The sequence below is a fragment of the Jaculus jaculus genome, chromosome 5 (genome assembly GCF_020740685.1).
Source record: "Jaculus jaculus isolate mJacJac1 chromosome 5, mJacJac1.mat.Y.cur, whole genome shotgun sequence".
NCBI classification, from domain to species: Eukaryota; Metazoa; Chordata; class Mammalia; order Rodentia; family Dipodidae; genus Jaculus; species Jaculus jaculus.
The window spans coordinates 135,536,713-135,563,075 of record NC_059106.1 but is presented as its reverse complement, the minus strand read 5'-3'; the positions used below and the strand labels follow the sequence as shown (position 1 = coordinate 135,563,075).

Here is a 26,363-nt window from a genome sequence, read left to right as displayed (position 1 = left end):
AGGATTGGAATCAAGGTCATCCATGGGTACACAGTTAAGCTTGAGGACAGCCTCTGGGCAAAGGGAGACTACCTATAAACAGTAGGGAGAATGCCTTTTTTAAGGGCTAGAGAAATGGCTTAGCGGTTAAGTGCTTGCCTGTGAAGCCTAAGGACCCCAGTTCGAGGCTCAATTCCCTGGGACCCACGTTATCCAGATGCACAAGGGGTGCACACGTTTGTAGTGGCTGGAGGCCCTGGTGCGCTCATTCTTTCTCTCTCTGCCTTTTTCTCTCTGTCTGTCGCTCTCTCAAATAAATAAAAATAAAAACATTAAAAAAAAAAAAGCAGCAGCAGTGGCCAGGGGCTGAAGAAATGGCTCAGCAGTTAAGGCGCTTTGCCTGCAAAGCCTAACGACCAGGGTTTGATTCCCCAGTACCCACACAAAGCCAGATGCACAGCATACATCTGGAGTTTGCAGTGGCTGGAGGCGTTGGTACGCCAACTCTCTCTGTCTCTCTTTCTCTCTCTGCTTCCAAATAAATAAAGACAAAATAATAAAATAAATTTTTTAAAAATCCAGAAAAGATGAGGCCAGGTGTGGTGGCACATGCCTTTAATCCCACCTGGGGAGGCTGAGGTAGGAGAATTGCCATGAATTCAAGGTCAGCCTGGGCTACACAGTGAGTTCCAAGTTAGCTTGGACTAAAGTGAGACTTAGACCCTACCTCCAACAAAAAGATAAATAAGATAAATACATCTAATATGTGATTCTAGTTTTTTATTTATTTGATGCATACACACAGAATGTATGGATGGGCACACCAGGGCCTCTTGTTGCTATAAATGTGCCACTTTATACCTATCTAGCTTTATGTGGCTACTGAGAATCAAACTCAGGCTATCAGTCTTTAAAAGCAAGTGCCTTTAATTGCTGAGCCATCACCACAGCCCTAATGTGTAGTTCTTAATCCTGGATTAAATGCAATTAACATCAACTGTAAGAGTCTGAGGACAAATGGAGAAGTATAAATATGGCTGAGGAAAGGCTACTTTCTTTAGGCAATAGGGATGATTCTAAGTTTTGGAGGTGCACATCAAAGTATGTGGAGGTGAAATGTCAATGTCTGCAACTAACTTCCAAATGGTTTAGTAAGAAAAAGTATGAGCTAGGGAAAGCAATGAAACCAATGTAGCAATGTTTTAAAAACTAAATCAACAAAATATTTTATATCCCACTGCCCCAGAGAAATGAACAAAAACATTTTTGAGAACTTTGAACTCATGCATTCACACATAAAGAAAGCTACCTTTGGCTTGTTACCAAGTTGGAAGCATAATCCAGCTTCCGGAACCTAAAATCATAGAAGACTAAATGCTGGCTATCCTCTACTATCCAAGCCTATGGTTTTCAAATGATTTGTGGACTATGGCCCATTCAGAAAGGAAAAGACCTTAGCACAGGCAAACAGAAAACTGCCCTTCTACCACTGTAATATTTCCAGCACCAACCAGTCATTCCACATACAAGAGAAACTCAGATACCCAGCTCAGAACCACAAAGCATACTTAGAAAACAATGTATGTAGCGAGAGAACATTACCAGAACAGCTGGACAACTCATTAGATTTCATCCCCACAGTCCTTAAGGGAGCACAATACAGCCATCAGCAGGCTGAGACGGTATCACAATTAAAAATCAACATCTCTTCCTTGAGGTTATCCTCTATCTCTTCCCCCAAGCAGCTGGCTTGGGCTCTTCTGCTCATAAAAGCTAAATAGGACCAGAACCAGCAGAGGGGTGCTGGAACTGGTGGCCTCATCAGGGGGAGGCAAAGGAGCTCTATGGACTCTTGACTGGCCCAATCTAATTTATCAGAAGAGATGCTGGGCTAAAGATCTAACCTGTGTGTGTGTAAATATATACATGTGTTTAAATATGCTCAGGTAGATGTGGTGGCTCATGTCTGTAATCCCAATACTTGGGAAGCCGAGGCAGGAGGATAACTTGCAAGCTCCATGTTATCCTGGGCTACAAAGTGAGAGTGTAACTTATTACCTTCTCATACCCCACAAGTATGCTAGTTTAGAGAATCCCTTGTGCACTTATGTCTCAGGAAGCAAAAAAAGAAGAAAGACTGGCATGGAACCAAGCACCTCCAACGAAACTCATGGGAGATAGGACAAATACCTGATGTGCTCAATGCCAAGGTGGGCATATGTTGTATAGGGGCTGTCAGTGTCCTTCTCCCTCCCTCCTGGAACTCATTATTTAGGCGAGGTTGGCCTCAAATCTGTGACAGTTCTGCCTCTGCTGGGGTTACAGGTGTCTGCTACCACACCCAGCTTCCTGTCTGTCTCTTCATCTAGGACCAAAAGACTTGTCATCTCGGTGTCGAATTTCAGGATCCAAGGAGGTAGAATCCGCTTTGTATGCCCAGTGTCGTCTTCTATATAGTGAATAACCTAACGGCCAATTTTAAAGTATTTTATTTATTAATTTGACAGAGGAAGGGGGGAGAGACAGAGAGAGAAAGAATGGGTGCACCAGGGAATCCAGCCACTGCCAACAAACTCCAGATACATGCGCCCCCTTGTGCATCTGGCTAACGTGGGTCCAGGGGAATCAAACCTGGGTCCTTTGGCTTTGCAGGCAAACACCTTAACCACTAAGCCATCCCTCCAGCCAATTTTAAAGAAAGCTTGTTCTTAGGAGATTTTTCATATGTAGGGAGAAAACACTACAGCTAGTAAAAGCAGTTTCAGGAACTAGTGAATACAAACAAAACCATTCTAATGTTAGAATTTAGACCTAGAAACTTGGTAACATCAGTAAAGAAAAAAGGTTTTGCACTTGTAATTATGACATGGCTATGAGAAAGGCAGATCCAACAAATAGGCCTAGAATTACATTGGAATAGGAACAGAACTAACCTCAGACTAAGACTGAAGTTTTTCAAGTTTTGATGGCGCTTCATGAAGAAGAGAGAAAAAGGTGGGAACACCAGAATGAAATGGTAACCAACACAGCATCTTGCTACTGTGTGAACAGAATGAGCAAAGAAGACATCTTTCTGGGCCTTAAGAGCATATGAGTTTCAATAAAGTTTAGAAATTCAAGAGCCAGGACCTTCTGAGAGAGGACTTGGAGGATACAAACCCAGGAATTTTGTCGATCAACTACTAAAACCTGCTAGACACTTTGCTTGAAAGATACTATGAATGGACTTTGTCTCAGAGAACTCACTGATCACAAGTGGGGTGGCAGGAACACGCAGTTACCAAGAACACTGGAAGACTGCTTTAGGATTCTGAAAATGAAAACTCAAGAGTCTTTGAACATGAGAGTTAAAAATTAATGGGAGTAAAAAAAAAAAAAAGCTTAGAAAAGAACGGGGCCAACTTAGAAATGTATAAATCAGCACAGTGGTACCTGCAACAACTCTCAGAAGCTACCTGAGAGGTAGTAGAATTTCTTCCAAGATCTCGGAATTAGGAATTATTGTAAGACTTTCCTCCAGCTGGGTTTAAAATTCAACATAAATGCCACCAATAGGTTAAGGCCAAGACACCATCTCTGTAAGGCTTTCTCTCATTTTCTGCTTGTTCCTTGTAACATTAAAATCTCTGCCATGCACTCTAGCTGATAACAGCACATTGGCTCCAGGTTGTCACGTATAGTGTGCTGGGCTTATGGGAAATCACTGGCTGTGGAGAGGGAGGCATTTCTAAATTTGGTTTCTATGAGGCCTGTGTTACAGTATTTAATGCTGTAGTGCTCTCTGAAATGTGGGTTATTATACAGGACTCAAAGTAGATTCAACAATAGTGAAGCCCACTTTGAAGCTGCCATAGCACATGGGCAATGCCACTTTAAGGGGCCCTGAGTTGGAGCTGCGATTTGACTCAAGTACAAATTAAAGCAGGAAAAGACAAACATGGAGGTTTTACATTCACAAAGGATTTTTAATTTCTTTGTAGGAAGGGGGATTGACTTGATACTCTACAAGAAGCTCTAAGATTATACTTTTCATATCATACTATCTGAACTAGCTTATTTTAACTGACTACAAATAAAGGGGGAGAAAGACGAGGTAGCTTCAAGGCTTGCTTCCAATAGGCTCAGCTGAAATGATTACAGTATCAGCAAGAAGTTTTCTCCCTTCTCACTCCCATCTTCTCGAAATTGTACTGGCTAGAACATATGGCATCTGTGGAGGTTTGATTCAGATGTTCGCCATAAACTTAGGTGTTCTGAATGCTAGGTTCCCCAGCTGATGACAATTGGAAATTAAAGCCTCTTGGAGGTGGTATATTGTTGGGGGCAGGCAGGCTTATGGGTGTTATAGTCAGTTTGCCCATGTCAGTGTTTAGCACTCTCCTGTTGTTATTGTCTACCTTATGTTGGCCAGGGGGTGATGTCCACCCTCTGCTCATGCCATCATTTCCCCCTGCCATCATGGAGCTTCCCCTCAAGCCTGTAAGCCAAAATAAACTTTTTTCCCCTCAAGCTGCTCTCGGGTCAGGTGCTTTCTGCCAGCAATGTGAATCTGACTGCAACACCATCCTACAATCAACTCAACAACACAGAAGGTGAAAAACTAAATTCTGTCCATGACAGTGAGCTTGGGAGATTACTGTATGATGTTAAATTATAACCCAGCAAGTGGGATGGAGCCACTCAGGTTGATCAGGTAGAAATGGGGGTGGTTCCAGGGGCTGTTCAATCTTTACACCTCCAGAGAAGAAATGTGGCCAAGAGTAAGATGACACCCAGATTCTAAAGGACAGTCAGAAGGGAAAAGCCTAGCCAGGCAGAGTAAAAGTGGTCCCTAACATTAGAGTGGTCTCTCTCTTCTGCTGCATGGAAATGGGAGTGTGTTTGGCCTGCTTCAGAGAAGCAGCTTGGGGTAGGTAATGGGCCACTGAATAGGGAAGCAAGACTGGCCTATGACAGACCTTTGTTTTTCAAAGCAAGAGTCCTCAAGGGGAAGGGGTCATGGAGGCACATAGCTATGGTCCCAAGTACTAGGGAGGCCAAGACAAGAGAATCACTGGAGCCCATCAGTTCTGGACCAGGCTGGGTATCATAGTGAGACTCCATCTGGAAAGAAAAAAGCTGTCCCAGATTTGAGGCTGGCCAAGTAGTATATGACTGGCCTACCAAGTGTGGAAGCTTTGGGTTCAAATTGTCCAGAGGCTAAGTTTGCCAGGGTAGAAAAACTGACAAGTAATTTCCTTGGCCATCCACTACAGGAGCTAGTTGCTAATGGGTTTGGAGACAGTGGCTTCATACTTTCTTCTTTTGACATTATCAGTACTAATGATGAAAGGGAGGTTTTCAAAGTCTAGCTAAAATAGAAGAAATAATAATGTTCCTTCTCTTCTCCTAAAAGAAGCTAGTCATAGAAGTCAGAGGAACCATGGTTAACTCCCTGATGGTAAACTGCAGATTGTCTAGAATTGAATAGCTATTTCTCATTCGTGATATAAAATCACATCCTTAATTTACCAAGCAGAAAACCTGTCACCATAGAAATTGGCCTTGACATACATGACCTCACAGTGCCTAGTACTACTTTCACAAGACCCTCAATACAGGAGGAAAAGATGATGGCATCCAAATAAGAGAGACTAATGGAGAGGAGGGGATGTGACAGAGTATGGATTTGTAAAGGGCAAAGTGGGAGAGGAGAGGGAATTATCATGGTTATTGTCTGTTAAGTATGGAAGCCGTCAAAAAAAAAAAAAACAAAAAAACACCTGTCACCAAATGGAAGAAAAACTGAATGCCAAGGCGAGCGTGGTGGCACACGCCTTTAATCCCAGCACTCAGGAGGCAAAAAGGTAGGAGGACCACCATGAGTTCAAGGCCACCCTGAGATGACATAGTGAATTCCAGGTCAGCCTGGGCTAGTGTGAGACCCTACTTTGAAAAAACAAAAAACAAAAAAACCCACCTTGAATGCCAATAATTATTGCAATGGCCAATGGTAGTAGGTTTTTTGTTTTTGTGTTTTGAGGTAGGGTCTTACTTTAGCCCATGCTGACTGACCTGGAATTCACTATGAGGTCTCAGCTGGCTTAGAAGTTACAACAATCCTACCTCTGCTGGGATTAAAGGCATGCTTCTACCAAGCCCAATCAGAGAACTTTTTTTTTTTTAGACCTAGATGAACTAGTTTCAGATTTACTTCTGTTAACACTCTCCACACTTCAGCTTAGTCCTGAAACAGCTTGGATCTGTGAAGTTTTTCTCTTCAAAGGATGCATTTATACAAACAATTCTGGATTGTTGCTTTAGCTTTCTAAAAATGGGAACCCAGAGGCCTCAACTGTACGTGAAATTAAAGGGAAGAAAAGCCTAGAAAAGAACTGGGCCAACATGGACTGAGGTAAGGACTGTGTTTGTATGGATACGGATCCATTCCCTAGGAAGTATTTTATTTTGCACAGAGTATTTCTAACTGTACAAAGCTTTATAACCCACAGTTTACAGACCATCAAAAAAAAAAAAAAAAAAAAAAACACCAAAGCACCTTAACAGCCAAGTAAAAGGCTTGTCCGCACGTACAGAGCCAACTCTGAAAAAAGGCCAAGAAAACAATTTGTGGCTTCTCTAGCTTCTAATGCACCACCTCCTTCCACTGCCATGTGCTGGGTCCTCAGACCTAAGCCACAGAATGGCCAGCCACCGGGGTGTTTGCAAAGCAACATGACCGCCTGGCCCAGCACCCAAAGGCAGGTCTGAGCACCCTTCAGATGAGTCCACCACTTTGTTTCAGCAGCTGTTCTGAATATTTTAATAGTCAAGCTTACCAATACGAGAGACAATGTTTGATTTTGAAGACTGAGAAAGAGGTCTGAAGAGAACCTTGCTCTGCCCACCCAGTGTTGTTAGAGAAAACAGCACAACCTCTTCTGCTGTGGCCTTGCACTGACCACAATTGACCCACCAAGGGTCGCTCACAGGGGAACACACCAGCAGGATAAGGGCAAACAGAATACTTTTCCTGAAGAAAAACGAAACTAAATTGAAGCTTAAGTTTTACCATCCCTTTCATAATTTACTCCCAACTTACATAAAATTCTCATCTAAACCAGCAGCAAAGTGACATATTAAAAGTACTTGAAATAGTAAATCCTATGTAAAAATCTTACCAACTTTAAATTTACCATCTGACATGAGACAATCCAAACCCTAGGTAAACTGGCTTCTCCCCAGAATCATCCTTTCTGTCTAGAGCTACCCTTTTACAAGTAGACACTTGGCAAGTACATCCGGGTATCTGTGCTGGGCCCGCCTCTGGAGCCCACAGACTTCCTGGGAGTCACAGCATTAGCTGCTCACCTCTGTGCAACCATGACGTACTTCACTTAGAACCACCCACTGGGAGCCCTTAGAACCTACCTTTTTTTGACCTTTTGTAGTCATTCCCTACTAGATAGAAGGCTTGTACTGGCCTCTTGGAAGATGGGGAATGTAAGAGAACAGGTACTCAAGACACGCACTAGGTACAATGTGCAGAGCATATTTAAAAAAATAACAGAATTTCTCTGCTTTTGGAGATAATTAAAGCCTAAGAACAATCATTTGTTCCCTGTTAGAACAGGAATAGAAATTGGGCGTTTTGGATATGGAATGTCCTCACAGACACAAGTGTTTCAATGCTTAATCCCCAGCTGGTGGTAGTGTCTGTGGAACCTTTAGGAGGTGGAACCTTAGTAGGCAGGTTTTATAACCCTGCCCCACTTCCTGTCCCTCTTGCTACTTCCCCCTGTTGATGTGCAAAGTGATGCCAGGCTTCCTGCTCCTGCCATGCTTTCCCCAATATGATGAAACTTATTAAGTTTATCGTGTCTTTAACTATTTGGGAAACTGACTCTTAATTAGGGTTTATGTAAGAAATCTGTTTGCCTTTAGTTCCAACACTCAGAAGGCAGAGGACTACTATCGCTTCAAGGCCTTCCTGAGACTACACAGTGAATTCCAGATCAGCCTAGGCTAGAGTGAGACCCTACCTTAAAGAAAAAAAAAGGAAGCTTCCCTTGAAACTGTAAACCAATAAACGTATATATTATGCTCAAACTGCCCTGTAAGCACTTCTCTTAAGGTTCATATCCATATATTAATGCTATTCTCATATTTTCACTAGAGAACTTTCCCTTCTCAGTTGGCAATGACCTTGGGATGACTCAGAAGGCATTACGGTGCTGAGAAGAAGTGACAGAGTGCTCAGCACTGCAATATCTCTATCACACCTTCCCAGACTCAGGGTCCATTGAGGAAGATGGTGGCAGAAAGAATGTAAGAGCCAAAGGAAGGGTAGGACTCTCTATAACGTGCTCCTCCAGACACAAAATGGCCTAGATATCCATGACGACACGGTGCCTGACACTACCTACATGAAACCATCATAATAGGAGGAAAAAGATCATGACATCAAAATAAGAGACTGATTGAGGGGGGGGGGTATGACGGAGAGTGGAGTTTCAAAGGGGAAAGTGGGGGGAGGGAATTACTATGGGATATTGTTTACAATCATGAAAGTTGACAGGTTAAAATCCTATGATGTTTTCTCAGTATACCTAAAGAAATTAAAATTCCACAGCTGGTGGAGGAGGAATGATAAGGAAATTGAGAAAGAACAGAACATTTCTGATAATCTACAACACAGTGTGATTAGCTCCACTCAATTGTTCTCTATTAAAATTTAGATTAGGAGGGGTGGAGAGATGGCTTACCGGTTAAGGCACTTGCCTGCAAAGCCAAAGGACCCAGGTTTGATGCCCTACTACACACATAATGCCTTATATACAAGGTGAAGCACATAGCTGGAGTTTATTCGGTTGCAGTGGTTGGATGCTTCAGCGCACACCCATTCTCTCAAATAATTTTTTTAAATTGGAAAAAAAATTAAATTACATTAGGAAATTTGGGATGGGCTCCAGAATCTGGTCTTCCAAAAGACCCCCCAGAATTGCTTTTCAGGCCAGAGTTCCAAGGCATGCAGCTGAAAAAAGTGTTTATGTAAGCCAAAGTCCTCAATCTGCAGAAGCCTGCCATCAGCAACTTCCTGTACAATAGATATATCTAGACTCACCTCCTGTCAGGTTTCAAACTCTCTGACAAAGGACAATCTGCCCAGGCCTGTTTCATTTTTAATAGGGAAGGTATACTACTTGCAAGACTAATTACAGGGGAAATATTTCGGGGGGGGGGAAGTTAATGGCAAAGCACAATGCAGGAGCTGGGGAGATGGTTCAGTGGCTAAGTGTGCTTGCTGTGCAAGCTTGAGGACCCAAGTTCAATCCCCAGCACCCACATAAAATGCCAGGCACCGACACACATGCCTGTAGCCACCAGTGCTGATGGGGTTGGAGATAAGATGACCATTGAGGCTTGGTCAGCCAGTGAGATTCCATGTCAAGGAAGTAAGGCAATAGAGGACACCAAACTTCACATGTGCACAAGAGGTGCACACATCTGTGTGCATGTGTGCACACACACGCATACGCATACACACACACACACACACACACACACACACACACCCCAAGAAAGTAATTAAATAAAATGCAAATAGCCTTATGGTTGTGAGGCACTTAGAAGGGCATTCTAAAATTCTGAGGAAGTTGCATTATTACCTTGTTTGGCTTTTTGGTTGTGTCCTTTTGATGCTTGTTACACAGCCTTGGGCTAGCTCATCTAGCTTGATGGAGTGTCCTGGGAGTTGGTTGTTAGCCAAGATGTTAGAGGATGTTTAAAGGTGGATGGTACTGAGGTGTATAACCCCAGAACCTGGTCTATTTTCAGCATGAGGGGGCCACACTGACTTGAGGGTTGCTTCAAGGCTGGGTTCTTTTTTTATTCATTTATTTAATATTTTTATTTGAGAAAGATCAAAAAAGGCAGAGAGAATGTGTGTTTGGGAGCACCAGTGCCTCCCGCCAATGCAAACTCCAGACATACGGGCCACTTTATGCATCTGGCTTTACATGGTTACTGGGGAATGGAACCTTGGTTTTCAGGTTTTGCAAGCAAGCAAGTTTAACCACTGAGCCATCTCTCCAGCCCCTGGATTCTTGTTACTTCCTAGATACCCATTTGGTGAGGCCAGCCATTTGATTTGTGCTTGAAGTGACATTTACCTGGTCACAGAGGGAAACAAAACAGGAAAGAGGCAAAAAAAAAAAAGGGTAGAGAAATTACAGGGTTTTTTTTTTTTTTTGGCACCATGTTTAAGTCCAAGCAAAAAAACAGCAAGCATGAGATCCTTCAGGCCTACAGAGGAGAGCAGACAGCAATCTGCAGTGGGAGCTGCAGCCGCAACCCCAGGGAAGGAGATAAAAGGGTAATATATCCTCAGATCAAGTCTCAACAAATCTCTCCAGGGGAAGCTACACCACCCTCTGCTCTAGTATCACTCCCTTTAGAAAGCTACAGTCTAACCAACCAGACAAAGCGAAGAGAACAAACCTCAAGGCCTCCTGAGTCCACACAGCCCTTCCCCATTAGCCCGGGTCATCAGCCTGGCAGCATGAGGGTTAAAGACAGCACTTAAAAGAAAACTCAAACCCCATTAAGCTCAGGCTGGGAGAACAGTGAACAGCAGGGGAGCCAAAGGAAACTAATTCTGGAGGCTCTCCAAGCTGCCAATCACTAGCATATTTCTAACAGTCCCAGTGTTGTTTGAGTTGGTTGTTTTTCCACAGGCTGCACAATGGGGTCTGGTTATTCATTGAAAAAGTCTGCAAGTGAGCCCCGCCCTCCATTCACAACCAATTTGGAATGCTCCATTCACAAAAGAGGGGGAGTCCGCAGTTCAGCTAGCTGGAACAGACCTACCAGGGCTCAGCTGTCGCCTCTGGGATGCCTGCTCAGCCAGGACGCAGTGTTTATGTAAGAAATTCAGACACTGCAGGGGCGCCTGCCCATTCTGCACTCTCCCTAGGATCCAAATGGCCAGGGCTGTTGCTAAAATTTGCAAGGCTGTGCAAATCTGCTAAAAGTGAGGTCAGAAGTGCCCTGAGGCTAAAGGGGAAAGGCAAAAGAAAAACCACCCAGTGCAGCCCTGTTCAGAATCCCAGTGTAGCTTCCAGCAGAGAACAACACTGTCACGGCTATTTCTTCCGCCCTGGAGTGCTGGTTTACATGAAGGGGCAGCTCTCTCCCAGCCTTTTCTCCAACACTCATCACTGGTAGCTAGCCCAGGAGCACCTGGCTTCCTCCCCAGGGCAGAGGTACACACCAGAAAGTTCGCTGGCTGCAGAGGGGGGTGGTGAGCTACCTAACTTCAACAATTTTATAGTTCCTTTCTTGGCTGCTGAGTGGCCCTGAAAGGTTTAAAATAACCTTCCAGAATGCCCAGGACAAATCAAAAGTGAAGAATGTGAAAATCTGGGGTTGGAGGCTGAAATCTCTTCCAAGACTTCTCACAAAGTGCAAGGCATTAAAACACTGGTTTGGTTTCTTTTTCTTCTCAACTTTCAGTGACTACACAGAGGAACAGCTGACAGAGCTGGTCACAACCAGACTTTACTTCAAGGGAAAGTCATTTCTTTAGGAAAACCAAATAGAGGGCACATCGAGCTCATTGACTGTTTCCTTTTCTTCATTAACACGCTTGGCTATTTTTATGCATCTTGTGTTTACCTCTCCTCACTGCCTGCTCCCATTTCTCTGAGATCTTTGTGAGTACAGTACCCTCACTCTGTACCTTGTCTGTCAGGTTAGCCTGAGACTCCTGGCTCTTTTGTAGTCCATCTTAGCCCACCCCTTGGGCTCCTCACCCTCAGCAGCAATTGTGTGCTTTCTTCTTCTAAGCAGGGGAGCCTCCTTTATTTGCTAGGCTGGGGCCTTTTAACATCTGAATGGCTAGTCCACGGTCACCTACATTCCTGTTATGATTTAGATTCCCCCCCCAACACACACTGATAAATTAGTATGGCCCATGCACATACACTAAAGGCCTCATGTCTTGCAACTCTTTTTAAATGAATTGGAGAAAGGACAGTGACAGAAACTGCCGACCAAAGCCTCTGTTAAATGAGCTTGATGAGTTCACAAAATGAATTTTTAAAAAAGCAACCTAATCCGGTAATGGCATCAGCAAGGCTGGCGCTCATCCAAAAGCTGGGAGCTGCAACATGACAAGACTCCGAGTTCCTTGGATTCCAAGTGGAGAAGCACTGTGTGCCAGGGCACAGATGGGGCCCAAGCTGCCTCAAGGGCAGCCGTATGCCCGAGAGGAGGCTGTCAGCCTCTGAGGCTGGATGTACTTTACCGCCATTAAAATCCAAGAAACATGTGCAGCCAACAGTCCCTGGGTAAAGAGTCACACACTTAAACCCATCTTCCCCAGCAGCAGGTTTTCCTGGGGCTGAAATCACTACAAGGGCACATTATCAGACAGAATGGCTGATAGAATTTCTCAGCTTTATTCCACCACCAGTATCTTCCTCTTGTAAAACCAAAGAAAGCTGAGGAGCAGAGGCTCAGTGGTGACTTTTTGATTGATGCCAAGATTTTGTTACTTCTGGCACTATACAAGGATCTGCAGACAGATTTATTCCCCATCTCAAGGTTCTCCTCACCAAATACAAAAGACTAGAAAGATTATTACTGGATTTTATTAGCAGACTAACAGCAAAGAGATATAGAACAGAGGAAAATCTATTGTTATAAATAAGCCTAGCTGAAGTAAAGTTAAATGAAAGCAAATTTTGGTGAACTCATGGTTCTTTTACATCAGTGGCCACTACTCTCGGTCTTGGGGTGGCTGGCCGTCCTGGGTCTCAGGATGTTAAAGGCTATGGAAATAGGTAGGGTTTCAAGGGGTTGGCTAACAATGACTCTAAAAAGCCACCTGTAAAAACTTGGGGCTGAATCATCTTTTCTCCATGGTTTTCTCATTCCTTCAGCATCTACTCTCGCCCTACTTTTCATTTTCAGTACTACTGGTTCCTCAGGAGTATTAACTGATAACCTCGACTCAGCCAAATCTCTTCTTTCCACGGTACTTTTACCTGTTAGTTTTCTTGCCTATAGGCCATCACAAAAAGGTGTTAGGAGTATTATAAAATGGCTCTAAGATCACAGAACAAGGCAATATGGAGCTCTGTTCCTCCTTCCTGTGGCCAGAATGTGGTTCTATCACTTGCAGAAAGGCACCAATTGCCACTGCCACCAAAAACCCAGTAGAACAATCTCACAGCGGAACAGGATTAAGATCAACATGGTTTAGGCTCCAGGGCTGTCATAACAGTTAATCCTATTCCCCAGCCATCTATTGCAATGTATTTATGAAAAGTTGATTTTATCAGTTAATTAGCTGGTCCTTAGGAAATTACTTACTTCCTCTCCATAATTCCTTTCTTTTTGAAAGGTAGATCTAAAAAGAACTCAAGGAAAAAAAAATGGGGTCATTTAGATTATAAAACAATTCTGTAACTTATATTTGGTAAGGAGGCTACAATTTGACAATAAGATCTTATCACTCCCTCTCTTTGGCATGACATAGTCCAGGTATTCAAGATGCTGGTAATTGTTCACAATACCATTACTGAAACAAATAAGCTTTGTAAAAATCAGAATGGAAATCTGCATTTAAAAAAACCTGTTCCTGGGCTGGAGAGATGGCTTAGCGGTTAAGCGCTTGCCTGAGAAGCCTAAGGACCCCGGTTCGAGGCTCGGTTCCCCAGGTCCCACGTTAGCCAGATGCACAAGGGGGCGCACGCGTCTGGAGTTCGTTTGCAGAGGCTGGAAGCCCTGGCGCGCCCATTCTCTCTCTCTCCCTCTGTCTTTCTCTCTGTGTCTGTCGCTCTCAAATAAATAAATAAATAAGTATTTTTAAAAAAAAAAAAACCTGTTCCTTGTATAATCTAAAATCTAGTAATACACTCACATTTACTGAAGAATTCAGCTCAGAAAAAAATGAATGTAACATCTTCCCCATCTTCATACTGAAGTACTCCAATTCCAATCTTACCCTTGGCTTTTATTTGTTGTTAATTCTGTAAAAATGTGTGTGCGCCTGCAGAGATCCAGATTCAAGGGCTTGGTAGTTCTATGTAATAACCCATATTATTTAGCCACATACTTTACACACAAACACACGCGCTTCATTATTAATTTGTAGAACATAGACATGTAGTTTTATATACATTCATGTACTAGTACATCTTTAAGCTTTAGCCATCTTTTCTGTTTTATACTTCTTCCACATTCTAAATTTAAAAAAAAAAACTATACATTAAGATATAAAATAATCTTTTCAGCATCATAGAAAAAGAGAACTAAGGTGTTGGAGGGGATGGTCACAATTCTCCTGAACCTTTGGAAATGAGAGCTCTGAGTCCACCAAGCAGCCTTGTAACCAGTGCAGGTTTGTGAAAGCTTCTTTTAAGGCATTACTGTAAAAAACCATTTTGTTGTTGTTCCTTTCACCTAGTCCTTTTCATTTACCAGCTATCTGAAACTTACATTATCTCCTCTGACAAATGAGGAGGTGAGAGACTTTCAGCTCAAACAACCTGGGATGCTCAGGGTTATTTCTTAGGACCAAGGGGAAAATGGGAGGCACAGCAGAGGTCCCTAGGAAGTACTCTATCGAGTATACTTTCTGTTCCCTTGAGTTGGATTTTTAAGAATTTCCAGGTAAGGTAACTGTCACTAATGTCTACATATTGTGAGGCACAGATAAAACTCTATATAACTAGAGGTAAGGTGGGCATTTCTTCAAATTACACTTAAAGATGTACAGACGCTTATGGGCAGGGTACCTAAATCTGGAAAACTTACATAATCTCTTTAGGAGTTGAGTCAATAGTGTTTCAAAAACATTTAAGACAATGTAAGTGCTCAAAGAAAAGTGAGGGGTACAGTATGGACAGCTCTGGAACTGTTAGAGACTAAGCTCTGGACAGTGAATGCCCCAGCCTGAATGAAGGACTCCAAGCTATCCAACCCCACACTGGCGTTCTCATCTAACCTCTCAGGCAAGTCAATCTATTTCAATCTATCCTTCACCAAGCTCCACCTCAACAAACCCAGAGGCCTCTGGGGAGATGGTTCTGTGGGTAACTCACTTGCCATACAAGTCAGGCTATCTGAATTTGAATCCCCAGAACCCATGACAGACACAATGGTGAATGTCTGTAATCCCAGCCCTCCTGCTGTGAGATGGGACACAGAGACAGAGAGCCAGGAAGCTTGGTATAAAAGCACAAGGAATCAACACAGAGACACTGCAGCAAACAAGGTGGAAGGTGAGGGCTGGCATTTGCTTGATGTCCTCTGACCTCCACACATGCACTATGGCACACACAAAAAATAAGACTCAGAGAGGGAAAAGCATTGAAAGGCTTTTCTGGGCCAGTTTACCATCTGCTTCATCCTTAAGCAGTTAAAGCAAAACAACAACAAAAATTAAAACCACCACCCTCTATGCTTGGTAAGGTTTTTCTTTTCTGTTGTTTTTGAGATAGGGTCTCGCTCTAGCCCAGGCTGACCTGGAATTCACTATGTAGGTCTGAAACTCATGGAGATCCTTGGGGTATGGTATTTTAATTCACAGACTTAGTACATTCTAGTGACAGAGCAGGAATTATTTCTGGAGTCAAAATACATTTATTGATTTCTTCACTTTGGCCTATTCCCAGATAAATAATATATCTCTTCAGTATAACCCCTGCATGCTGGCATCTCTCACAGGAACAGACAGCACATGCAATCAACCTGAATGCAGCCCGCTCACCTCCCTTTTAACTCTTTTGGGTTAGAGAGAAACAAACACAAGTGTCATAAAAGCATTTCAATGAACCTCTGCCAAGAAAGCCACCTCCCAAACAGACTGCAGTTTATGTGCTCCGGAGAAAGAACTGGGGAGGCTGGGCCAAACTGTTAACATAGAACAAAGTTGGAGTACAGATTTCTATCTTCATCCTGTAAGCAAAAAAACACACACACACTCACACACACGCGCGTGCGCGCGCGCACACTGTATTTAGCCTTTCAAGTGGCCAGCTTCTCAATCACTTGAAAGTAATCAAAGGGCAATAATTAACAAGCATTTCCTTTTGCATAGCAAACATCCACAGCAAGCTGTGACAAAGCTAAGGTAACCATGCATCTTGAATTACAGTCTATTCCTTTCTAAAGTTCCAAGGCATTTTCTGCCTTGGACGTGAGGCCCAACATTACAGAACATTCTTTCCCTTAGCAGATTTACAGTACGTAGCTTTTACACAGACCCAGAAATCCTTTCTCCCAGTGGCATTTTTACACACTCACCCCAGAGATAAAACAAACCTGGGAAGAATTTGTTGGTGCAAAATGAGAAATCCAATCTCAGTCTGGCTCAGGTGCTTGCTATTATAAACTATGACTAAGAGACATGAATTTCTCTATGATGCAACTCTCAAGAGAGGCAGCATTTTCTCCAGGCCTCTCTTAAACCTGCTCATTTGCCAGTGACTAATGCTCTCTAGAGCAGCCCTAGGCTGCTCAAATTTCATCAGCCAGCTTTGTCCTTGATAGCTCTGCCTGGACCATAAAAGCTCCCAAACCTGTTGAGGAGAGCCCAAAAGACCAAGGCTAACCTAACCCCGCCAGTACCAGTTTTGGAGCTCCTCCTTTAATTTTATTATCTCAAGTAATGAGTACCTAGTGAGCATTGTGAGAAGGGTTTTACTCTTTTTGTACAGTGGAGTCATAGCAACTGCATGAAAAGTAAGAGCAAATCAAGCCACTCTGTGACCACCCTTCCTTAGCTTAGAGGAAACAAAATTGACATGCTGAGTGAAACCACAATTAGCTAGAATTTTCCATTAACTGTGTACTGTAATTTAAAAAAAAAAAGAAAGAAAAATGTCAGATCCCTCACTCTCATCAATGACTCTATTTATAACTATTTTTTTTCTGATGGTGGGGATTGATCTTGGAACCTTATATATGCTAGGCAAGTGCTCTACCACTGAGCCCAAAGAATTTATAAAGCAAAAAGGGGGAGGAGGTGCTTTAAGAAAAATGTATGAATAATAGATGTTTGGCACAACATCTTATACATTATGTCAATTTACAATTCTGAACTCCAAGCTTTGCAATATTCTTAAGGTAAATACATATATATGTGCATATATATATATATATATATATATATATATATATATATATATTCTTTTTACTTAAGTAAATCTTGCTTGCAATAGAGTAGAATAAGGAATGAAACAAGTACTCAGGATTAACTCTGAATTATTAAAACAAACTGCATGCATTCCACTCTCCAAATCTTCTGGCTAGAGTTGAAGGGTATTCTAACATAGATGATCCAAGACCAAACAGTTTCAGAACAAATGTGTCACCATTACCAAGGTACTTACAGTTATCAGACTGAAAATCTGGGACAAACTGTTCATCATCAGGAACTTGTGCTGGAAAAGAGATTTTTTTTTTTTTTTAATTTTAGACCTTTAAGTTTTACGAAAAGGCACAGTAAAATGTTTTATGTGGAAAATAGGACAGCCAAAAAACTTGCCTTCAGCTAACCAAGCCTCTTGAAGTTGACTGAGATCCTGAAATAATTCTGCAATTAAAAAAACAAAAGACCCAGAATCAGGGTATTTCTCCTGCTGGAGAGAAGAGGGGGAGGAGCGCAGGCTGCTGCCCCTGGGAGGAATCTGAAGCCACAGCATACAGGGAAGTTTCACTACCTTCAGAATCATGAGCCAGGTCTGTGTCCAAAAATTTCCTCTTTCTGTCAATCACAGGCCGCCCTCGACATTCCTCTGACCGAGATTTCTGCAGGAGGCCAACAGGGGAAGAGATTTAAGTGTAGTGAAAAGGTCCAGTTAGGAGAACCCACACTGAAGAGGTAAGTCAAAACAAACTAAAAGCTACATAAACTTACCCCGGGGACCATAAAGGGGACTTGCTGGTCATAAAACCCATCCATGGTGCTTCCAATGTCTCTAGTGTCACTTTGGAAGGTTTCAGCATTGAGTAATTTCTGGGGGGAAAGAGATCCTCCTGTAACATGAATGAGATTTCTTCAATGAGGGGGATTTTTCAATGAGAGGAATGAAGCCATTTTTATACTGCTCATTCTTTATGGCCCATGCAAAATCACCTTTCAGTGAGGTACTTAAAAGCCCACACAAGGTGTAAGCTTTCAGACTGAGTTATCAAAGTTTATTCACAGTGAACTAAGAGCCAAATCATCATTCTTTTTTCTTTTTATCATTAAGATTATAGATCTGGGGCTACAGAGGTGGCTCCGCAGTTAAAAAGGCTTGCTTGCAAAGCCTGATGGCCCAGGGGCTGATTCCCCAGTACCCACATAAAGCACAAAATGGTGCATGAGTCTGGAGTTCCTTTGCAGTAGTAAACGGCTTTGACACATCCATACTCTCTCTCTCACACACTCTCTGCCTGCCTCTGCCTCTGTCTCTCTCAAATAAATAAACAAAAGGGGGAAAAAAAAGCATTGAAAAAACAAAAAGTTTGTAGGTTTGTTACTGCCTGCCAGTGCACTACAAAACAAAAACAAAGGTGGGAAAAAAAAGCCACACTGTGTTTTCATTATTATATTAATAGGTGATTTCCAGCCAAGTGTCGTGGTTCATGCCTTTAATTCCCGCAATCTCAGAACTCCACAGGCTGAGATGGGAGGATCACTGTAGCAAGTCTGGACTACAGAGTGTTCCAGGCCAGCCTAGGTTACAGTGAGATCATGTCTTAAAACACAGAGGCACACAGAGCTGCACAGTGTGCAGGCGCGCGCGCGCGCGCGCACACACACACACACACACACACACACAGTGATTTTCATATTCTCTAAATGGAGGGCTCTCCAGATTATTTTTAAAATGTTTTTAAATGAACTTCATTTATTTATTTGAGAGAGGAGAAAGGGAATGGGAGTGCCAGGGCCTCTGGCCACTGTGAACAAACTCAAGATGCATGCACCACCCAGTTCATCTAGCTTTATGTGGGTATTGGGGAATCAAACTTGGGTCCTTTGGCTTTGTAGGCAAGCACCTTAACCACTAAGCCATCTCTCCAGCCCCAGAGAATTTTTTACAAAAGCTTATTTAGGGCTGGAGAGATGGCTCAGCAGTAAAGACGCTTGCCTACAAACCCTAAAGATCCAAGTTTGATTCCCAGTACCCACATAAACCTAGATGCACCGGGTGGTGCATGTATCTGGAATTTGTTCACAGTGACCAGAGGCCCTGGCACACCCATTCTCTCTGTCTCTCTCTGCTTGCAAATAAATAAAAACATGTTTAAAAACTTTTCTTTTTTTTCTCGAGGTAGGGTCTCACTCTATAGAGTCCAGGCTGACCTGGAATTCACTATGCTATCTCAGGGTGGCCTCAAACTCACAGGGATCCACCTACCTCTGCCTCCCAAGTGCTGGGCTTAAAGGCGTGCACCACCATGCCCGGCTAAAAACTTTAAAAAAAAAACTATTTAATTTATTTAATTTGAGAGAGAGAAAGAGAGAGGCAGATAGAGAATGGGCACACCATGGCCTCCAGCCACTGCAAACGAACTCCAGATGCATGCACCACCATGTGCATCTGGCTTATGTGGGTCCTGGAGAATTGAACCTAGGTCCTTTGGCTTTGCAGGCAAGTGCCTTAGTCACTAAATCATTTCTCCAGCCCTAAAAACTTTTTTAAAAGATTAATTTTTAACAGAAAGTAGAGAAACTGGGCTTAAGTATTCCAAATGACTGGCAATTAAGAATCTGACATAGATGATGCTTCTAAAAGTATTTTGTAAATTAACAGTAAAAGCCCTACATAGTTCCAGGAATAAATTGATCAAAACTATCCTTTTTTATTTTTATTTATTTACTTATTTGAGAGCGACAGACACAGAGAGAAAGACAGATAGAGGGAGAGAGAGAGAATGGGCGCGCCAGGGCTTCCAGCCTCTGCAAACGAACTCCAGACGCGTGCGCCCCCTTGTGCATCTGGGTAACGTGGGACCTGGTGAACCGAGCCTCGAACTGGGGTCCTTAGGCTTCACAGGCAAGCGCTTAACCGCTAAGCCATCTCTCCAGCCCAAAAGTATCCTTTTTTAAAAAACCTAAACCTTCTGTCCAAACAGGTGCAGATGCCTGTTATGACACAAATACCTCTACAGCAATTTACAAAGGTACCTGTGATCGCTTCAACTTGTGGTGGTACACACCTTTAATCCCAGCACTTGGGAGGCAGAGGTAGGAGGATCACCATGAGTTTGAAGCCACCCTGAGACTACATAGTGTATTCCAGGTCAGCCTAAACTAGAGACCCAACCTCAAAAAAAAAAAAAAAAAAAAAAAGAAAGAAAAAGAAAATTAAATAAATAAAATGATAAAATGTATACAAAATAAAGGAAACTAAATTCTACTACATGTATTTTAAATGCATCTCTACCAAAAAAAAAAAAAAAAGTTTAAAAACAGGCTAGAAATGTAGCAAGAGTGCTTGCTTAGCATGCATGAGGTCTTGGGGGTTAACCCCCAGCACCATATAAAATAGGCATTGTGGACCACACCCATAATCCCTGAATTTGGGAGGTGAAGGCTGGAGGATCAGGAGTTCAAGGTCAGCCTTAGCTATATAGCGTGTTCCTGGTCAGAGCTAAAAGAGACCCTATCTCAAAAAAAATAAAAGAGCTGGGTGTGGTGGTGCATGCCTTTAGTCCCTGAAGGTAGGAGGATTACTATGAGTTCAAAGCCAGACTGGGATACAAAGTCAGTTCCAGGTCAGTCTGGGCTAGGAGGACACCTTTCCTCAAAAGAAACCATGTAAAGAAAATTCATTTTTTCTTACAATGAAATTTCCCAGATGTCCACCCACAAAGAAAAATATTTAAACTCAGTTTAGCTCTGGTAAGTGTTGGTGCTGGGGAAGAGTATTAAACAAAAGAGGAGAGAGTTAATGTCTAAGGATTAAAATAAGAATTTTAAGATGCAGCCTTCCTAAACACTGTTTTCCAAATAAAACTCAGGTTAGCACAGAGGGGAGAAACATTAATTTCACTTGTTACTGCTCTAAACAATGCAAAATGCTCAGAGGACAATATCCTTTAAGTTGCATACAAATTTCAAAGAGGGAATTTTGGTCCAATGGGCACTTCCATCTTGTTTTTCCACACTGAGAAGAGCATATCAAGTTTTCATAAGTGAGCAGGATACAAACAAGAAAACCCTTGGCCATCAGTCTCCTCCACAGCACCCGGACCAAGTAATCAGATATTTTCAAAGTCAAAGAAAAGAGAAAAGCTACACTGCCTTAACTTCCTAGAAAAACTCTCCCACCAGCCAGCCTTCCAAATAATGCAAAAATGTTCAGAACAAGATTTCTCACTCAAGTGTCACCGACTGGTGTACAAAATACGAGAAACCTCAGTTGAGAGTTGAAAGAAAAAAGTTCGCTGTAGTGTTAAAAGAAATGTCTGGTTGCCTTGTGTCCTCAGAATTTTTGCCTGTTTGGGGTGGGGGGGAGGATGAAGACACAAGCAGGAGACTACAGGATGAAATATTTTCAAATCTCAGGATGAGCAAAACTGTCTTTGAAAAATTTTTTTTTTCAAAAGGTGGGGGGGACTGTCGAAAGCGAATCCAAAAGCTGCGCGGAGGATCTTTTAAACAGCCCTGAGTTCAAGGGCTGAATACATTGTGTGCAAAGTAATTTCTTTTTAAGACTGAACGGAAGGCTCGAGTTCATTCAGGGGTTTAAGCCACTTCCTTTGTGCGCCCCCCCCCCCGCCCCCCCTCCACCATGCCTCCAGGAAAACTTAACTCCACGCAGAGACCCGACCAAGGCCCCTCCCCGTGGCGCGCAGCGGGCCTGGCTTCATGAATGGGAGAGCGAGCCGCTGCCGCCACATCAGGTAGAGGCTGTAACTGGATCCCTCGTGTTGGGCCCCATTCACAAAACAAGACACACTTCCACCCAATTCCCAGCCTTCCCATTCATGAAAACTTCAGCCCCTGCCCCCACTCCCAACGCACGCCTAGCCTGACGCAGGCCCCTCACCCCAGCGTTTTAGGGAGCTCAATGCTTCATTCACAAGAAAAAAAAAAAAAAAAAGCTGCAGGGAGAAACGAAGCCACGAAAAGAAACCCGATCCATTCATAAAGTCATCCACATTCATAAAACGAGGCGCGATGCTAAGCGCTACCAACCGCCTCCCAATTTACCCTTGACCCCTAAACGCCTCTCCTCTGCACCCCGTCCTCGATCAACTCGGCCCCCACCTCCCGTCGGGAAATGCAAGCCAGACCCCGAATCCAGCGCGAGGCTCCAGCATCCTCCGGTGCCGGCTCCGCACCCATTTCCTCCCCACCATCCATCCCCAAGGCCCCGGTTCTGGCGCTCGCGGATTTTTCTCCAGAGTCGCGGGGCGGACCGATGTCCCCTGCCTTCTGGGGGCGAGTGGCAGTGTGTGTGTTTTGGGGAGATGGAGGGGAAATGGGTGTCCACTTCCCCAGGACCTGAAACTTGCAAGGCCTGCCTAAGTTCCCGGAGGACCCCCCAACCCCCAGCGGTCATTAACCCCTCTCGGTGTTCCGGAGGAGAGCTGCACCCCTCTTCCACTCTCTTCCCCCCCACAACCCAAAGTGCCTCCAGCCCCCTCCTCCCAACTGCGAAGCTCCGCCGAGCGTCTCTTCTCGCGAGCCTCCCCCGTCCCCTCGGGGCTCTCGGGTCCCCAGACACCTTAAAGCCCCGCAACTCCGCGCCCGCTCCCTCCGCTCCACCCCGCGCTCCCGCGCGCCCCCTCCACGACGTGCGGAACCCGCTCTCCCGGAGCTCCGGAACCGTTAGCTACCCACGCCTGGTGCCTCCCAGGAACCGGGCCGGACCGGACCGGACCGAGCTGGGCCGCGGGATGGGGGGGAGGGGACGTCCAGCTCCAGGAGCTTTACCTCAGGTGTGCACTCTCCCGAGATTCCGAATGGGCCCGTGAAATCTCAGCAGCTGGATCTTTCGGACGCCAGGACACAACGCCCCCCTCCCACCCCCGCCTCGGAGGTCCCCATTCCTTCACCCCCACCACCAGCAACGCCCCCTCACCTGAGCCGGCCTCCCTCCTCCCCTCGCAGCAGCCCGGGCGGCGCAGGCGCGCTCACGCACGCGCGCGCACCGGCCTGGGCGCCTAGGTGAATGGCTGGGCCGAAGCGCTCCGGAGACGGAGGACCGCACGGCGCACCAGCCGCTGGACTCTGCGCCGCAGCTGCCAACCCGGCTGGAGCGCTGGCTCGCCCCCGCCCCCCTCCAATCCCCTCCCCGCGGTCCGCAGCTCCGCCCGCCGCCATTGGCCCACGGCCCTAGACAAGGCTCCTTCTCATTGGCTAAAGGTCGTTCCCGCGGCTGTCCATCACCTCTTGTTTACCCTGTCTTCAGGCGAATCCAGCCAAGCCGCCCCACCAACTCCGATCCCCATTGGCTAAGTGATAGTTCTTTTTCCACCGCCGCCGCCCCCCTCCGGAGGTCTGATTTACATAATTTATGCGCTGGGGGCCACTGGCCAATCAGCACCGGCTTGTTTATATAATGAATGTAAGGACGTTTTTCATTCATAAAAAACGCGACCTGAGGGAGGGGAGGAGGGGGGGGAAAGCTTAGCTGAGTCAGTGAAGCCCTTAAAGGGGCCGAGCCCGGGAGGAACAGCCGTGCCTTTCCTCCTTCTTCTCCTCCTCCTCCTCCTCGTCGCTTTGCAGACTTTTCACCAATGCACAGCTCTTTCTCTTTTCCCCACTCACCCCACGTCTCTCGCAGCCACTCCGCGGCCAGGATTCGGTCGCTTGGCGCCAGACGTTCGCAGCTGCAGCACCTTGCAAAAGTTATCATTTTAGAAATTCAGGCGAGAGAAATTCGTCATTCCACCCTGGGCGTTCGGCCCACAGAAACACAGAAAACGGAAACGGGAGCCCTCTAATCTTAGTTACCTTTTGGAGAGGCCTTAATTTCTTTCAACCAGGTTTCCAGTGGAAAGAATAAGCAGTTTATCCTTCTTTAAAATCTGAGCTCTCACAGATTTATTTGCTATTTTATCCCTGCGAGGCTCAAGGCCCAAAAAACAAATCCTGTTCTCTCCTTAGAGGGTCGAGGCTCAGTGAAATCTTGTCGGCGAATGGAACCCGCATGGTCCAGAAAAGTTGGAAATATAAAATCCTTCTAAGACGTGCGTGCAGACTTAGACCGCTTGCCTCCTCCCTCCCCGGGCTACTTTTGAAGTGTCGAATGCAAGATGGTGTGTTTGCGAGTTAGATCCCGTGCAGCTGGGAACGGCGACAAGCAGCGCCGCTTGCCAAAGGACAGAGCACTAGCTGCAATAGCTGAGATTCTTAACAGGGTGTTCCAGGAAACAAGTCAACAAGCGAGCCTCACATACCCCCACCTCCGCCCCTTCCCTGGTGAAGACATTGGGGGCACTTCTCCCACCACCACCCCCCCGCCCCCGCCAGGATGCTGGAGACTTGGAAGTGAGTTCTGTTCTCTTCCCGTGCTGTGCCCTACCAATGATCCGGTGTGCCAGCGGGAGGGGTGGGAGGTGGTATACCAAATGTTCGGTGAACCCCAGCAAAGGTGGTTCTCAGGTAAACTGCGGCTGCCCCACTTCCCCACGATTGGGTGGTGGTGGGGGTGCTGCAGAGTGGATTTATAGGGGAAACATAAGTTTTAAGTCAAAACTTGCCCACCTTCTTTTTCTCCTGCTGCTTGAGGATCGGCAGAGGCGTTGGTACTTTTGGTGTGTTGGTTCTAGTCCTAAGGGAGTCTGGAGCATTAGGATGAGACCTGGGCCAAGGGCACACCAGGCTGAGTGACTGATTGTACCTGGGATTTCGAGACCCAGGAAGGGCACCAGTTGATGTGTGGCCAAGTGCTATGAAGTAGCCAGTGAGCTCCTTGATATGTAATGTCCTGCTTGAGCGGTGGGTTTCAGACTCCAGTTTTTCATTTTTGGTGGCTGGAGATTTTGCCCTAGCCCACTTGTGTGCCCGGCTTGTGCCCCATATCTCCGGGGTCTGTCTTCCTTAGCTAGATGCATGGCCCAGGTTAGTTTCCAGATCTTCCTCCTTGGCTACTTTTCACTGCTCCCCTCTGTCATCGCTCCCTGTCTCATGCCTTGTTTGCTTCCTCCCTGACTGACATTCCCCTGTAGAGCTTTTTCCTCTTTGCTTCAGTCCCTCAGGCCCCAGCCCTTGGCGAGGTTGTAGCCCACAGGGCTACATGTCCTCGCCGTGTAAGCCCATAGCAAATCAACCATGTTTTCCGGGCTACAGCTTTCATAGGTGCTTCACTGTCTACAGGAAAACAGTTCACAGAAACTTCCCTCACATCCTCCATTTGATGCCTAGAGTGTGGCTCTTATGACCTTTCTCAAACTAAATCTTTGCATCTCACCTGGGGATTTATGGACCGAGTATTAATGAACAGTGGCTAAATTTGGGTGAGGGGAAAAGTTGTATCTTAACTATATTTATTATTTTTTAAATTTTATCAAGGGGGGGGGTCTTTTTTTTTTTTTTTTTTGAGGTGGAGTGTTGCTGTAGCTCAGGCTGAACTGGAACTCTCTCTGTAGTTCCAGGCTGGCCTCAAACTCACAGCTATCCTCCTACCTCTGCCTTGCCAAGTGCTGGGATTAAAGGAGTTCAACACCACACCCAGCTAAGGGATTCATTTCATTTTATTTATTTAAGAGAGAGGCAGAGAGAAAGAATGGTCACGCCAGGGCCTTCAGCCGCTTCAAACTCCAGACACATGCGCCATCTTGTTTATCTGGCTTACATAGGTACTGGGGAATTGAACCTAGGTCCTTTGAGTTCTCAGACAAGTGCCTTAACCACTCAACCATCTCTGTAGCCCAGGGGCTCATTTCTGACACAGGGTCTCACTATGTAGTGCAGTCTAGCCTTGAACTTCCTGTCCTCTTGGCTACCTCTTCCTCAACACTGAGGTAATAGGCATATATGCTAACACTCCTGGGTAAGTGATAGGTTATTATAAGAAGATGCACATAGATTGGGGAAGTAGCTTATGGTAGACAGCTGGCCTAGTAGCAAAAAAAACAAAACAAACAAACAAACAAACCATCAAAACCCTGAATTACAGCCTAAGTACCACAGTAAAAAGAAAAAGAAAAAGAAAAGGCTGTCACATATATAAGGTCTTGGGTGGGGATTTATGCTGTATTAGAGCTATTGTCAATTAAGTATTCAGTCATGGAGTAAATATTAATTTAAATTTTTTAAAATTTATTTGCAAGGAGAGGAAAAGAAAGAGAGAGAGAATGGGGTGCACCAGGGCCTCTAGCCTCTGCAAACAGACTGCAGATGCATGCACCACTTTCTTCTTCTGGCTTCACATTGGTACTGGGGA

At 44.8% G+C, this 26,363-nt stretch overlaps 1 protein-coding gene across 2 annotated transcripts in view; it reads right to left on the bottom strand.

The window, feature by feature from the left end:
- The window catches only part of Etv5 (ETS variant transcription factor 5), a 70,122-nt gene extending 46,930 nt beyond the window's left edge, over nucleotides 1-23,192 (bottom strand). The window contains exons 1-5 of one of the 2 annotated variants that reach the window (XM_004654304.2): nucleotides 23,055-23,192; nucleotides 17,888-18,006; nucleotides 17,691-17,778; nucleotides 17,516-17,563; nucleotides 17,361-17,411 (exon numbers count right to left, since the gene is read on the bottom strand). In XM_004654304.2, coding sequence (XP_004654361.1) covers nucleotides 17,361-17,411; nucleotides 17,516-17,563; nucleotides 17,691-17,778; nucleotides 17,888-17,932 — 232 coding nt within the window. In that variant the 5' untranslated portion in view covers nucleotides 17,933-18,006; nucleotides 23,055-23,192. Of the gene's footprint in view, nucleotides 1-17,360; nucleotides 17,412-17,515; nucleotides 17,564-17,690; nucleotides 17,779-17,887; nucleotides 18,007-22,906; nucleotides 22,981-23,054 lie in introns of those variants that run through there. The other variant, XM_045150153.1, reaches the window with a different exon arrangement.
- Between the last annotated feature and the right edge of the window lie 3,171 nt (nucleotides 23,193-26,363).